General features: G+C 45.0%; 1 protein-coding gene across 3 annotated transcripts in view; it reads right to left on the reverse strand.

The window, feature by feature from the left end:
• CAMK1D (calcium/calmodulin dependent protein kinase ID) overlaps positions 1–14,717 on the reverse strand; it is a 413,163-nt gene that overhangs the window by 35,300 nt on the left and 363,146 nt on the right. For all 3 annotated transcript variants that reach the window (XR_015722456.1, XM_045793936.2, XM_045793937.2), the window contains one exon: positions 2,643–2,718. Coding sequence is in view for 2 of the 3 variants with exons in the window: in XM_045793936.2 (XP_045649892.1) it covers positions 2,643–2,718 (76 nt within the window). In the remaining variant the exon portion in view is untranslated. The remainder of the gene's footprint in view (positions 1–2,642; positions 2,719–14,717) is intronic.

Consider the following 14,717-nt stretch of genomic DNA (forward strand, 5'->3'; position numbering starts at 1 on the left):
TACATATGCAGTTGTATATACAAAGGGAATCAGTCGACATTAGTGTAGACCAGAGTGGTATTTCAAGATTCAGAACAGACATGAAGGAACAAGCAAGCAGAAGCCCAGATGAAGGGCTTCTCTAGATGACACCAGCTTTGGTCCTCTGCAGGAAGGAGAGCGGCCCATCATTCATTTTTTTAAATCTTCCATGTCAAGTTTGGCAAGGTAGGACCTCTGATAAGAATTTCAGTTGGGGTTTTAAGAAGCCAGAGTAAAGGACACATGGGCTGTGACTGCCTTCTGTGTACCCGGGAAGCTCGTTAATGAGGTATGCAGAAGTGTGTGTGTGTGTGTGTGTGTGTGTGTGTGTGTGTGTGAATTATTAGGGGAGAAGGTCCACGGCATTCACCAGATTCTCAAACAGTCTGTAACTTCCCCTCCCCACAAAAAAGGATGAAACTACCGTAGAACACAATTACCATGCTTCGAAAGTGAGAGCACTATGTGAGTATAGTATGCGAGTTTTATAGCTCAGATGAATCTGGCCTTTACCTATTTCCATAAGTGGGGGCTGTGGGGGCCAAGGACATTATAATGGATAAATCCTGTGATAATGGTAGGAATCTACAGGAGCTGTCAACTAAATCCACGCTAAACTACAAAAGCTGACCAGTTGAATGTATGCTGTAGGAAGACCGCTTGCCTTCCAGATAATGAGACAAAGCCAACACAGGGGGGATATTTCCAGCAGTCCCTGAGGATGCCACATACTGTCAGACCTTTCTCTGATCACAATCCCCCATGGTCTTTCATTGTCTGTAGCAGGCTCTATCTGCTAGAAAGCCTTCCCTTCCTCGGGGAGAAATGCATTTCCTATCAATTACAGACACCAGTTGGCCCAAACCTACCCTAGGAATATGCTCCATAGTAAGCATTTGAAAGTATCACCACAAAAAGAAATTGTAATTAAAAAATTACTCTACAGTGGACTTAAGCAAAATACAAAATAACAATAAAACCCCAAATTGATCACCCTGAAATAATTGCAACAACCCTATGATGGCCTTTCCTGGGTTGTGGAGATGAGGCACCAGAGAAGAAATGGGGAATCTAAAGGCTCAATTTTGGTTTTCATCACATTGCTTCTCATTTTGATTCTTTTGGAGATGTCCTAATTCTTTCATAGTGGTTTGTATCCCCAGGAAAGTCAAGGTGGCACATGAGAAGATGCTCAACATTGTTAGCCATAAGAGAAATGCATTGCAGCATTATTTATAATAGCCAAGATACGGAAGCAACCCAAGTGTCCATTGACACACACACACACACACACACACACACACACACACACACACAATATTACTCAGCCATAAAAAAGGATGAGATCTTGTCATTTGCAACAACATGGATTGAGCCAGAGAGTATTATGCTAAGTGAATTAAGTCAGACCAAGAAAGACAAATTTATGATTTCACTTATATGTGGCATCTAAAAAGTGAAACAAATAAATACATAAACAAATAAAAAGCAGAATCAGACCTATAAATACAGAGAACAAACTGATGGTTGCCAGATGGAAGGGGGTGAGCGATGGGCCAAATGGGCGAAGGGGAGTGGGAGGTCCAGACTTCTAATGATGGAATGAATAAGTCATGGGGATGAAAGGAGTAGCACAGGGAATATGGTCAGTGGTACTGTAATAGCCCTGGAAGGTGAGAGACGGCAGCTACGCCTGTGGTGAGCACAGCGTAACCTATAGAGTCGTCAAATCTCTATGTTGTACCCCTGAAACTAATGTTAATACTGTGTGTCAAGTCTACTCAAACAAACACATTACAAATAAATTTTTAAAACGAGGAAGCAAATCACATCCACGACGAAAGCACTTCACGTCGATCAGGGTGTCTATTCTAAAGCATGGGAAATCAGCGTTGGGAAGGGTGTGGAGAAACTGGAACCCTTGTGCATTGCTGTTGTGAATGTAAAGTGAGGGTGCTGCTTTGCAAAACAGTGTGGAGATTCCTCAAAAAGTTAAATGGAAGTACTATATGATCCAGCAACCCCACTTCCAGTATGCACCCAAAAGCAGACATTTGTCCACCTGTGCTCATGACACCATTATACACAATAGCCACGAGGTGGAAACCACCCAGTGTCCACTGCTGGCTGAATGGAAAAACACAATGTATTATATGCACATAATGGACAGTTACTCAGCTTTAAAAAGAAGGAAATTCTGGCGCCTGCTAGAACACGGATGAATCTCGAGGATATTATGATAAACGAAAAAGCCAGTCATGAAAGGACAAGTACTGTATGATCCCACTGACACGAGGACCCTAGAGCAGTCGAGGTCACGGAGACAGAAAGTAGGAGGGTGGCTGCCAGGGACTTCAGGGAGTTAGTGCTCAACGGGGACAGTTTCCCTTTGGGAAGATGAGAAAGTTCCGGAGATGGACGGTGGTGATGGTTGCACAGCACTGTGAGTGTGCCTGATGCCACTGAACTGGATGTTTAAAAATGGCTAAAATGGTAAATTTTGTGTTATCTGTATTTCGCCACAATAAAAAAGAAAAAAAAAAAAAGGAAGGAAGGAAGGAAGGAAGGAAGGAAGGAAGGAAGGAAGGAAGGAAGGAGCCAAGGTGGTGAGCAATACTTACAAAATATAGGCAATCACCCCAATGGACCAGCAGTCAACAGCTTTGCTGTACGGTTTCTGGGCCAGGACCTCAGGAGCTGTGAAGTGAGAAAGGAGAGACACAAGCCTGACAATTTAAATGCCTAAGACAGAAAACATTTTTTAGATTTTTCTTCTCTTTTTCTGTCTGCAACAAAAAAGTTCAACCAATCAATCAGTCAGAACAGGTGCTAGGTACTACAGTTCAGACGAGACTGAGTCAGAGAAAGGTATACTCCACAAGGAGCCTGGGGTATGACTTCACCTAAAACTAATTCAGGGAAGCATTTCTGGCCCTGGGGTAGGGCCTTCCTGGGTGTTGTGGGGGCGTGAACGTGAAGCTTCCTCCTCATACCTTCATGGAGCTCACAATCCAGAAGAGTTGAGACCTGAAATCTGGTCCCTGGGAAGCCTGCCTTAGGCCTGCTCTCAGCTCACTCTGCGAAGTTTTGGGCAGCTGATCTGTCAATACTAATATTTCATTTGCTCATCCATGAAACAGCAAAAATGCTCCTTAATCCCAATTCCTCATTTCCACCCCAAGAGTCCACCTTCCCAGGGGTCTTGGCTTATTTTGTCCTATTCTCACGCTTTCTGTTCCTGGCCTTCTGGTTCGAGCCCTGTGCTGGACACCCACACCCAGTGTCTCCCGACTGGCAGTGGCTGCCGTACATATCTGTGCAAAGAGCAAATAAATACAAGAAAAAACAGTGCATCTTCACAAGCAAAATCTCCTTTTCACCCAAATATACTTGACGGATGTGTCTTCAGCATAGACTTTCCAGAAAAGAGACTGGACAAAGCAAAACTAGCTGTCTGCTGGATTGTGTGTTCTACGTGTTTGGGATGCATTAACTCACTTACCCCAACTGGCCTGGGGGAGGGAGGGGAAGAGCTTAATTATCATTATCATGACGACTCCCAAGTCGCAGGTGAGGACCAAGAGGGACTGACAGGTCCAGGAACCTGCCTAAAGTGATCCAGCGAGAAAGCGGTCTCCATACCAACTTTGTCTCCAAGGGACTAACCTGAATGAAGCCTCTGCCGTGACCTGGGTCATTCATACATGTTTTCTACTATAACCCTTTCAGCAACCCTAGTGATGTTCATTCTCTGCACCTGATCTAAGGGAAATGAGCCTCGAGAAGTTCTCTTTCTGATGCCACCCAGGAGATATGGACCAGCTGGGATTTGAACCGGGTCAATCTCACCCTTGTCCTAGTTACATCCATCGGAATATATTTATTGTTAAGGCAAGTGCTTCTTTAGTCTGTAAGAAAAGTCCCATTGCAGAAAAACTAACAGGGAAATCCCCTCTTATATTCGTTATGATAAATTTTCTAAGCAGGACTAAGGATGTATACAAACTTTTGCTGAATGTTTCCGGTTATGATAAGAAATCCAACCCACAGATAACCCCCAAATCTACACTTTCAGCCCCCATTCCTCCATACTTCCATTTAGACTTAATTTTTTTCTTTTTTATCAAGAGCAAAATAAATACGTCTATATGTCCTTTCTTTGCTTCGTTCACCCTCAGCACAAGAGTGAAAGGAGAGACAGAACCATAAAGCTAGGGAACTCACAAATTGGAGAAGTGGCCCTTGGTTAATTGAGAGCTGGTAGCATCAATACTTCCTCTTCCTATAACTGCTGACAGCAAATTTTCCAGACACTTCTATTATGGCGACTGACAAAAGGGAGCCGTTTACCACAGTAAATGTCCTGCTGATTTGGGAGGTATGCTCTCTCCAAGCTGATGTTTGGGTCTGAGCGGCCACAAGGGCACAGACGGTGGGAGGTGATGGCATCTGCAAGGAGCTTAATTCTGAGCCTCCAGAGCCATCCATGTAGCCTGATGGAAAGTTCAAAGGAGGCACAGAAGGCTCACTGGCGACGTCTGACCCAGTGTCACTTCCCTGCAGGACAGATGGCAGATATCCTGAGCACAGAGCCACTCCAGGGCACTGAATGCCAAACAGTGGTGTGGGGGCAGCCAGAGTTCAGGGTGAGATTTGGGGTGTAAGCTCATGTCACCTACCAGGTGTGACATGGCGACAGATGTGGGGAAGGAGCCCTGAGAAGGAAGAGGTTGGCACCTCCAACAGCTGATTCCACAGTTTATAAGCAAAGATTGAGCCGACCCCCTGAGCCAGGATGTGTAGAGGGGTAAGAGTCACGCCCCCTGCAAAGCAGGTTTCAGTCCGAGGAGGAGCTGATCTTGTGTTCTTTGGAGCTCCCCAGACTCAGCTCTCCAGCTCTTCGGGCATGGGAAAGGCTCCTTAAAAGAACATCCTCTTCCTCCTTCTCCCCCTCCTTCCCTGCCTTTTAGAAAGAGGGAAATTCTGGCCACCATCCCTTATTCAGAAAACAAAAGAATAAAGAACATGGTGTCCCTCCAGAAGTCCATATACCCAGGGGCACGTGCACACTCAGCATTTCACCTTCGGGCTGGCGGAGCATCCTGCGTTTTGGAGAACTGTGCAAGGCCCTGCATGCACTTGAAAAGCAAGTGGCTGATGTTTATGCGACATGGAACTGGGATGTTGCTTGAGATGTTTAGACTCTTGAAGCCACAGATGACACATATAATTTTTAAAACATGAGATTTTGTTTAAATGGTAGAGTTTATAACATCAAGTATACTTTTTTTCTTTAAAAAAAAAGGTATCTGGATCTATCTCAGATGCTTGTAGTCTTGCGACTGACAAAAGGGAGCCACTGACAGAAAGATGCCGGGATCAGTAGCATGGGTGTTGGGGGGGAAGTTCTAAATGATTAACAAGCAAACATCGAGGTAGGAATACTGGGGGTAAAAGTCTCCGTATTTGTGCCAAACATTTCTTCTTTCTGGTGTTGTGTCTTATCTAGGTTCTGTCCACAACAGCACAATAAACATTTTTTAACCAATGGTTGGCAGGTGAACCACTGGCCTTCTGGCGAGGTTCTTCACTGTAATTGAAACAAATGGAGAGAGTTGGACAAATGGAGAGAGTCCTTGGATGGGTAATGTCACAGTAAAAGAGAGAAAGCAGACTGATCTGGGAAAGGATATTCTCACCAACCTAAAATATTTTAAAAACTGTATAATGGCAGCACACACTAATGACCTTGATTCCAAGTCCACTTTTAATTGGATTCTTGAAACCAAATGGTCTCCAGGTGCCTGGGTGGCACAGTCGGTTAAGTGCCTGACTCTGGATTTCAGCTCAGGTCATGATCTCAGGGTCGTGAGATCGAGCCCTGAGTTGGGCTCAGTGCTCAGCATGGAATCTGCTTTAGATTTTCTCCCTCACCCACTACCCCTCTGCATGCCCCCACTTGCATTCTCTCTAAATAAATAAATAAATAAATAAATAAATAAATAAATAAATAAATAAAATCTTTAAAAAAACCCAAATGTTCTCTGGGTCACTGTTTGAACAAGCCTACTACATCCCTTTAGCTACTTTTCATCTCATAGTGATTCTTGGTAAACATCAATTTTCAGGCAATATTCAAAATCCTCCTGACAAGTTGCTATGACTATGAAATCATGTTGAACCCCTGGGATCCACTGGGATATTTTCTTTCCTGTTCTCCTCTGGGTCCTGCAGTTGGCTCCCCTTGTTCAGCCAACCTGTTGAATTCTTCTGGTTCTTGGCCCCCCTCCTACTCTCTCCCCGATCCTTTCAGCCCGTAGCCTGTGCTCTGCGAGAGTCCACTTCCGGCTCTGATCTTTTGAGAGACCAAGTGTCACTTTGAGAACCAGCCACGCTCCCTCATATTACGTTATCAATCTTATACCATATAATTCTTGGCAAGAATTTGGCTGTAGTTCTAAAAAGTCACAGCATCCAATTTACAAACTTTCAGACAACAAATGACCTTCCAGGCGGAGGAGGCCCAGAGCACGGTCGACGGGGGCCTTGCCAAGTGGGAAGTGTTCTCTGAGCCGTGCCCGCCACAAATCCACCACCTCCCCAACACTGTCAGATGCCGAAGAACTTCTTCATCAAGGAGAAACATTTTTCTCTTCTGCCTGTACCCAGCGCAATTCATGCACTTCACGTGTAGTGGGAGGGTGACAGTGACTCTCGCCACCCCCACACCTCCTCATAGAGGGAGGCTTTGAACTGAAATAACTTAATTGGAATTATTGACACTTGACAAAGAGCTGTCATGAAAAGACACCGCAGCCTCTAATGCCACCCCCCAGGCAGAGCAGGAAAGGGCTTAGTCTCCTGGTACAGCCTAGATGGGAGGAAAGGACTCGAGGCAAGAGGGCACTTGCGTTCCTCCAGTGCATCTCAAGTCCCAGTCCCTGGAGGCTGTCAGGGGCTGTCAGGGGCAACAGACCCACCCGGAGGTGCCGAAAAGGACATGAGCAAGATTGGTAGTGGTTGAGTGGGTGCAGCTCTGCCTGGGTGACATGTGTTGAGTTCCCAGGTCCACTCACCAAAATCCCACAACACGCCAGCCTCCTAGACCTCCTACCGTACCTTCTGTATTTCTTCTGCGCTGCGTGACTCACACTGTCAAATACCAGGCTTCATGACCCCTGACCACAGGCGCATCGCTCGGGTCTGTATTTTTAGGGCTTAGCACGTTCTATGTGGTTAACAAATGGCTATTCCTGGCATGAATTTGGGGGATAAAACAGTCAGAATTAGCCCTAATTCTCTGCATGTGGCCGATTGTCATGTGTGCCGTTCTCCTTGTAAAACCTTTTCTCAAAGGGATTTCAGAATTACTACTTTTAGGTCTAAAGAGCAGAAAAGATATTCTGTTAAGTGATCTCTCAGAACTTCCTTCCTGCTCCGAGCTTGGGGTTAACAATTCTATGTTCTTAGCCGTCCCTGACAGAAACAGCATCCCATTGGCTGGTTTCATTTACTCCAGCAAACAGAAGTTCATCCCATAAAGGATGAAGCATTACTCAGCCATCAGAAAGGATGATTACTCAACATTAGCACCAACATGGACGGAACTGGAGGAGATTATGCTAAGTGAAATAAGTCAAGCAGAGAAAGACAATTATCATATGGTTTCACTTATTTGTGGAAAATAAGGAATAGCAGGGAGATCATTAGGAGAAGGAAGGGAAAAATGAAGGGGGGAAAACAGAGGGGGAGACGAACCATGAGAGACTACGGACTCTGGGAAACTGAGGGTTTCAGAGGGGAGGGGGGTGGGGGATGGGCTAGCCCAGTGATGGGTATTAAGGATGGCACGTGTTGCATGGAGCACTGGGGGTTATACACAAACAATGAATCATGGAACACTACATCAAACGCTAATGATGTACAGTATGGTGACTAACATAACATAATAATATAAATAAATTAAATAAATAAAAATATACAGCATGTTCTCAATAAAATAGACTTCAATTCCATCAGTTAAAAACAACAACAACAACAACAAAAAACCCACAAAACTTTAGCAGAGCATCCCCGAGCTACTGGAGATCTCTTCGGACTGACAGATGTGGTCCTCCTTCCCGAGGCCTTTCTCCTCTTTAGTGAAACAGTTGGTTCAAAATGTAAAATAATCGAATTTACTGCTGTGAGACTCACTACCAACCTACTTTGGAAAATTCCACTGGGTGGGAAACGTCCTACAACCCAAGCTGTTTTATTTTGGTTGAGAGCAAGGGTTCCTGGTAAAGGGAAGGACTCCAGAGGTTTCAAAAAGGAAGAAAAAAAATTTCAGAAACCTTTCATCTTGTTTTTAAAACAATTAAATTGCCCATTTTCCTTACTGAAAGAGAAGAAAAAGGCCTAACCAAGTCTAACTGGAAGTGGGAAGAGCAGTTGTCTATTGGCATGGGGGTGGCACTCAATCCCCAGGCTCTAAAAAAACAGAAAAGGAATTTTCCCTTTTCCTGTGCTCTCAGGGATGTGCTGAAGAGCACTTTCTGCAGAGAGAGGAGATGGAGAAGATCTCACCCTGTTACCAAGTTCATGTGCAAGGCCGTTTGTCCTCTGTGGAAGTTGAGTACCACTGCTCTCAGTACCTCAAAGCTGACCACCTCCAGTGGGTGAAGGACAGGGACACATCAGGAGGTGATGGCTTGGGGTGGGAGGAGAAGCCCTCAATTCCAGAAAAGAGAATCCTATGGCCCAGAACCATGGGACCTAGGCAGTGTTTCTTGCGTTCTTCAACTGTGTAATAGCTTGGATTCTGTTTCAGGCACTGGCTTTATGGCGTGAACAAAACAGATGTGACCCCTGCCCCCCATGGCTCACCTGTTTTCCCAGGTGCTGAGTGTGGACACAAGCCACAGAAGTCACACCAGCCACAGCCCCCTTCTTAAGGAAGACGATCAGACCACACCAGACACGATTGTGGCCAGATGGGAGAGATGTTGATTTGTAACTCTGTATAAAACTCTGAAAATACTGTACTTACTCTAAATAAGACTTCAAAATATCAGAGGAGGGATAAATTACCTCTAATAGTCAAACGGTGGGGAAGAAAGGCTGTGGCTAGTGTGTCGTGAGAATATGCCCTTGTGTTGTGCTCTAAGATAAAGTAATCGGTTTAGTGCTGAGGAGTAGGAAAGGTACAGAGGCTCGTTTTATCATTAAATGGGACAGAAAGATGTAAAATGGTTGCCTAGAGGTAGGTTTTAACTTAAAACTACTTTAGTTGTCTGGATGAAGAAGTTTTAAATAGACACATTGGCTCTTCAGTGAAAGAAATCTGGGATCCCCCACTTACGACACCTGTTGACTCGAATGAGTCATTTGATCTCTTAAGCCTCCAGTTTGCTCATCTGTAAAATGGGTACTTTCACAGAGCCCAACCTTCAGGACTTTAATGAGGCTTCATGAAAATAATAAACATAATAAATTACAGATAGAGCTAATAGCTTATTATGTAAGGAGGAAGGGTTGAGAGAACCCCAGGAACAAAAATGGAATGAAGGTTTTATTATTTTTTAGAATTAAGGATGCACAGATCATTGATATCATTTGGTACTTTGCCTTGATTCTAGCTTTATGTAATGGAAATGATTCATTAATGGGAGATTTCTACCCTGTGCATTAGAAATCAGACCTGAACTGGGCCCCATGAGTGATGGAAGAGCACGTCTGAGGACTTGACTCTTTGAGTTGGAGTGAGTCTTCAAACCCCCTATACCAGCCTCCTATCCAGTTGGTCCCTCTGTTGAGTTACGGATCCTTCTGTTTACTTATTCACCAACATACTTCTACAGTGCCCTCTCGGTCCAGGCATGCTGCTAGAGACTGCATCCCAGGAACTGCCTGTTCATCACTGCCGACAGAGCCACGGGCATGAGAACAGTCTGTCATGGCAGCAAGGGTGCGATGCCTTGCTCCAGCCGATTCTTCTTCTCATTGGCACCAATTATAAGTTCTTCTTACAGGGAGGTTAGAAAAATTTGTTCCAGAAGACTACTTATAAATAAGAGCATATCCTAATTTTTTCCCTAATTCTTTGGCATTTGCAAAACTCCTGCCATTTCCCTTACCTACAGAGTAGAGCTGACCGGACACTAAGATTAACAGCCCTCTACCTTTCCTTGAATGAGCATATCTTTGAATATGGGTCTGAAACATCCAGCCTGCCTGTGACGTCAGCAAGAAGAGGCTAGCAGACAGGCCACTTGCCATCCTGTGACCTAGTCCAAGGTCCATTTGTGCCTCTTACTGGCTGGCCTCACCTCCCTGAGGTGGCAAGGAGAAAGACCCTTGACTTGAACTTCGTGTATGTCACAATGGGGAAGAATAGTCCCTAAGAGGTGAGAGTCAGTCTTGGTCAGAGGTAGTGGAGACCTAACTATCATGGCTCATGAAAGTGGATCATGGTACCTGGGGTCAGGGGGACTGGATCCAAGTTCCACTCTGCTAGCCACGTTAGGCAATGTGATCGCATATTATAGGGAGAAGCCTAACAGAGAAGTAGGGAGAGCAGGGAACTTCTCTAGCAGAGCACTTTAAAAATGATGAGATTGTGAGACAGGAATCCATCAAAATCCTAGAGGAGAACATAGAAAGAAACCTCTTCGACATTGGCCACAGCAATCTCTTTCATGACACATCTCCAAAGGCAAGGGAAACAAAAGCAAAAATGAACTTTTGGGACTTCATCAAGATAAAAAGCTTCTGCACAGCAAAGAAAACAGTCAACAAAACTAAGAGGCAACTCACGGAACGGGAGAAGATATTTGTAAATGACATTACAGCTAAAAGGCTGGTATCTAAGATCTATAAAGAACTTCTCAAACTCAACACCCAAAAAAACAAATAATCAAGTCAAAAAATGGGCAGAAGACATGAACAGACACATCTCCAAAGACATACAAATGGCTAACAGAGACATGAAAAAAATGTTCAACATCATTAGCCATCAGGGAAATTCAGATCAAAATCACATTGAGATACCACCTTACACCAATTAGAAAGGCAAAAATTAAAAGTGCAGGAAACAACAAATGTTGGAGAGGATGTGAAGAAAGGGGATCCCTCTTACACTGCTGGTGGGAATGCAAGTTGGTACAGCCACTTTGGAAAACAGTATGGAGGTTCCTCACAAAGTTAAAAATAGAGCTACCCTGGGTATTTACCCCAAAGATACAGATGTAGTGAAAAGAAGGGCACACACACCCCAATGTTCATAGCAGCAATGTCCACAATAGCCAAACTGTGGAAGGAGCCGAGATGTCCTTCAACAGATGACTGGATTAAGAAGATGTGGTCCATATATACAATGGAATATTACTCAGCCATCAGAAAGGAAGAATACCCACCATTTGCATCGACATGGATAGAACTGGAGGGGATTATGCTAAGTGAAATAAGTCAAGAAGACAAAGACAATTATCATATGGTTTCACTCATAAGTGGAACATAAGGAATAGCATGGAGGACATCAGGAGAAGGAAGGGGAAAATGAAGTGGAGGAAATCAGAGGGGAAGATGAACCATGAGAGACTCTGGACTCCAGGAAACAAACTGAGAGTTTCAGAGGGGAGGGGGTGGGAGGGATGGGGTAGCCAGGTGATGGGTATTAAGGAGGGCATGTGTGGTAATGAGCAAATAAGGAATCATGGAACACTACATCAAAAACTAAAGAAGTACTGTATGGTGACTAACATAACATAATAATAATTAAAAAATGATGCAATTGTACACACAGAGTCACATTGTCATCTCTGCTACCTCAGATGTGGCAGTGAATCAGAGGACAGAATTACAGGCTGGGCCCGGGGCCAGCGTATCTCAGAGAATTTGTTAACTTTCTACGCCTCAGTTTCCTGTCTTGAAGGGCACCTCCTACTTCGTCCCAAAGTTATGCCTTCGTGGAAAAGAAGCTGTGCTCAAGTGAAGAGTTGCATGGGACCCTTTGTGTTAGGCAATCAGTTAGGGATTTGTGTCCAGGGCTGGCCACTTGGATCCCCATCTTCCTGTTTTTGAGGAATTTCCACAGGTGGTGAGAAGGAATAGCTCCCTTGTTGGTGGATGAGGGTAAACAGGGCCTTAAATCAAACCGTAATCCAGCCCCAAAGAGTCAGTGACAATGCATGTCCGAGAAGTGGGGAGCAGGATTTCTTTCACACACTGTGAAAGAAACAGGACATTTTTATCCAGTGGCTGCCTGTCCAGGGATGATAAATAAAATTCTACCAATCAAGTTAAATAAAATTCAGGCATCCATTTCACGGTGGAATCTGGCCTTGGGAAGAACTGATTGCAAGGAGCAGGACTGACAGTGTTGAGTCAGAACTCCTTCTGTTGGTAGAATGTCCAGCAGCGGGGGAGGGGGGGATTAAAAAAGAACAATCCTGGATAACGAGGGGCTTTACTGTGAGCGTCCTCACAAACAGGGTTTCTTCACCGAAGTTTAGAGGACTGCCAGCTGGAAGGCTGGCACATAAAAATACAGCTGAAATACGGACTCATTCTTTGCCTGTGGTTTGCCTTTCACCCGAAGTCAGGGCTGTTCAGAGGAGCCGAGTGTTCTTGGGACAGCTCTGTCCTTCTGCGGATACAAGTTCCTTCGTACTTTCTTGTCCTTCCCTTAGGTTTGTCACTGAGTAAAAATGCATCCCAAAACAGCAGCTCGCTTTGATTTTCCTAGGAGCTTCTTGAATGTTACCACAGGCATGAAAAGTCCCCTCGAAAGCACCGGCCAGGCTTGTAATTACCGTTCTGATTGGAGCTGGATTACCATTCAAATGCTACCAAAGCCAGAATGTGGCCGGTGGGTGGAGGGGCGAGGCTAAGGAATGGGAAGGGAGTGGAAAATGGGAGGGCAGCTGGTGTTTTAAAATGTGGGAGAGACCTGGAATTCAGTGGGAGGGAGGAGGGAAGTGTTCTGAGGCAATTCAGAGCAACGTGGCAAGAAATAAGGCTGTGATGTGGTCCCTTCAAGGTCATCCCAAGATCCAGCCTCTGCCCTCCGGGGTTTGTGACGGCAGCAGGATGGCTACTTGGCTGCTTCTGAAATCTGACAAGGTCTGCGTTAAGATTAAGAAGACCTTTTGGGGCGCCTGGGTGGCACAGCGGTTAAGCGTCTGCCTTTGGCTCAGGGCGTGATCCCGGCGTTATGGGATCGAGCCCCACATCAGGCTCCTCCACTATGAGCCTGCTTCTTCCTCTCCCACTCCCCGGGCTTGTGTTCCCTCTCTCGCTGGCTGTCTCTATCTGTTGAAAAAATAAATAAAATCTTAAAAAAAAAAAAAGATTATGAGGACCTTTGTAGGCATCCCGATGTTTTAGTTTTTAATCATTAAAAGAAAAAAAAAAAGAGTAAGTTCCAAAATGCCACATGGTTTCTTTCCTTCCTCGCCTCCACAGCAAAGTGGAACCAGTTTAGAAACTATGACACTCCGTCCCATTATGATGTAGAGAGGAGCCATTCAGAAATTGCAGAAGGGTGAAAAATGCTGCGTGCACAGTGTGAAGAGTGAGTTGGGGGACTGGGCATGTGGAGTGGGGGCTCCTCCCAGGCATGGCTGGGTGCACCCTGCCCACGTGCTGACAAGGAGCTTCTGTCCCATCAGACTAATAGAAGGAGCCGCCTCCCCACTCAGGGGGCTGTTCTCTCTAACAAATGGGGTCTACTTGCAGCACCTGGGGTGACAAAACGCTGGCTGCTGGTTGTCACTGACTAGCTGTTGAGAGAGAAGGGAAGAGAACATTCTTATCTGGGTCCTCTGCCTACTGGTCTGCGCCCTGCATGGCCATTTACGAATTCTATAAACCCTGTTTTAACACCAATGGTCTGAGACGATGAGAATGATGTGATGCTTATAGCCGTATATTAAATTGTGATATTTAAGGGAGCAAATAATAAATCAGGCTCTGTGGGAGAAATAGCCACACAGAAGAGTAAGAACAAAGGGCTAGGAGCAGAGGGCCCACGGGGAAACATGAGAGGAATCACCATGACATGTTGCTGACAAGGACAAAAATGGGTGATAGCAGCCCATTCTCTTCTTTTCTTATCTGTTCTGAATGAGGATGGGAAAAAATGGCATGAATATCCTCGACACATGGATATTTATATATTTAAAGGATACTGAGTCACATGTCTCTAGAAAAAAAGGATGGCAGAACCAGAAAAAATCATGGAGTTCAGTTGGTCCATCCAAGAAACTGAGAACCCAAGAATTTAATGAAGGGCTCAGGCTTCTCACGTGTCTAACCAATGGCAGAGATATGTGGGCTACTTGCATTCAAGTTCCAGTGCTGTGTCTGCCACCAACTAGAGGCTGGGAGGCTCGGAGTACAGAGGTCCTTGTCCCAACACCACAATGGCTGCAACGACGGATTTCCAAGATCTCATCAGAGCTGCAAGTCCCAAATCAAGCTCTAAAAATGCCACGGTCTCATGAATTAAGGGCACTCCTCTCACTGTGTCAAAAAATATGCCGAGAATGTTGACCAACCTTTCTTCATTTCCATTTACAAGAGAACACGATGAAACTTGTTTCAACTACTTTAGCGAGAGCTAGACCAAAGATTCGTGCAGGCAGCACTTCAAGTAAGTTACGGAAGGAAACCAGAAGGACTCCTTTCCCGTAGCTTTAGTAACATGACAACCA

Source organism: Ursus americanus, chromosome 31 (assembly GCF_024610735.1).
Source record: "Ursus americanus isolate L20-20 chromosome 31, mUrsAme1.1.p, whole genome shotgun sequence".
Taxonomy (NCBI): Eukaryota; Metazoa; Chordata; class Mammalia; order Carnivora; family Ursidae; genus Ursus; species Ursus americanus.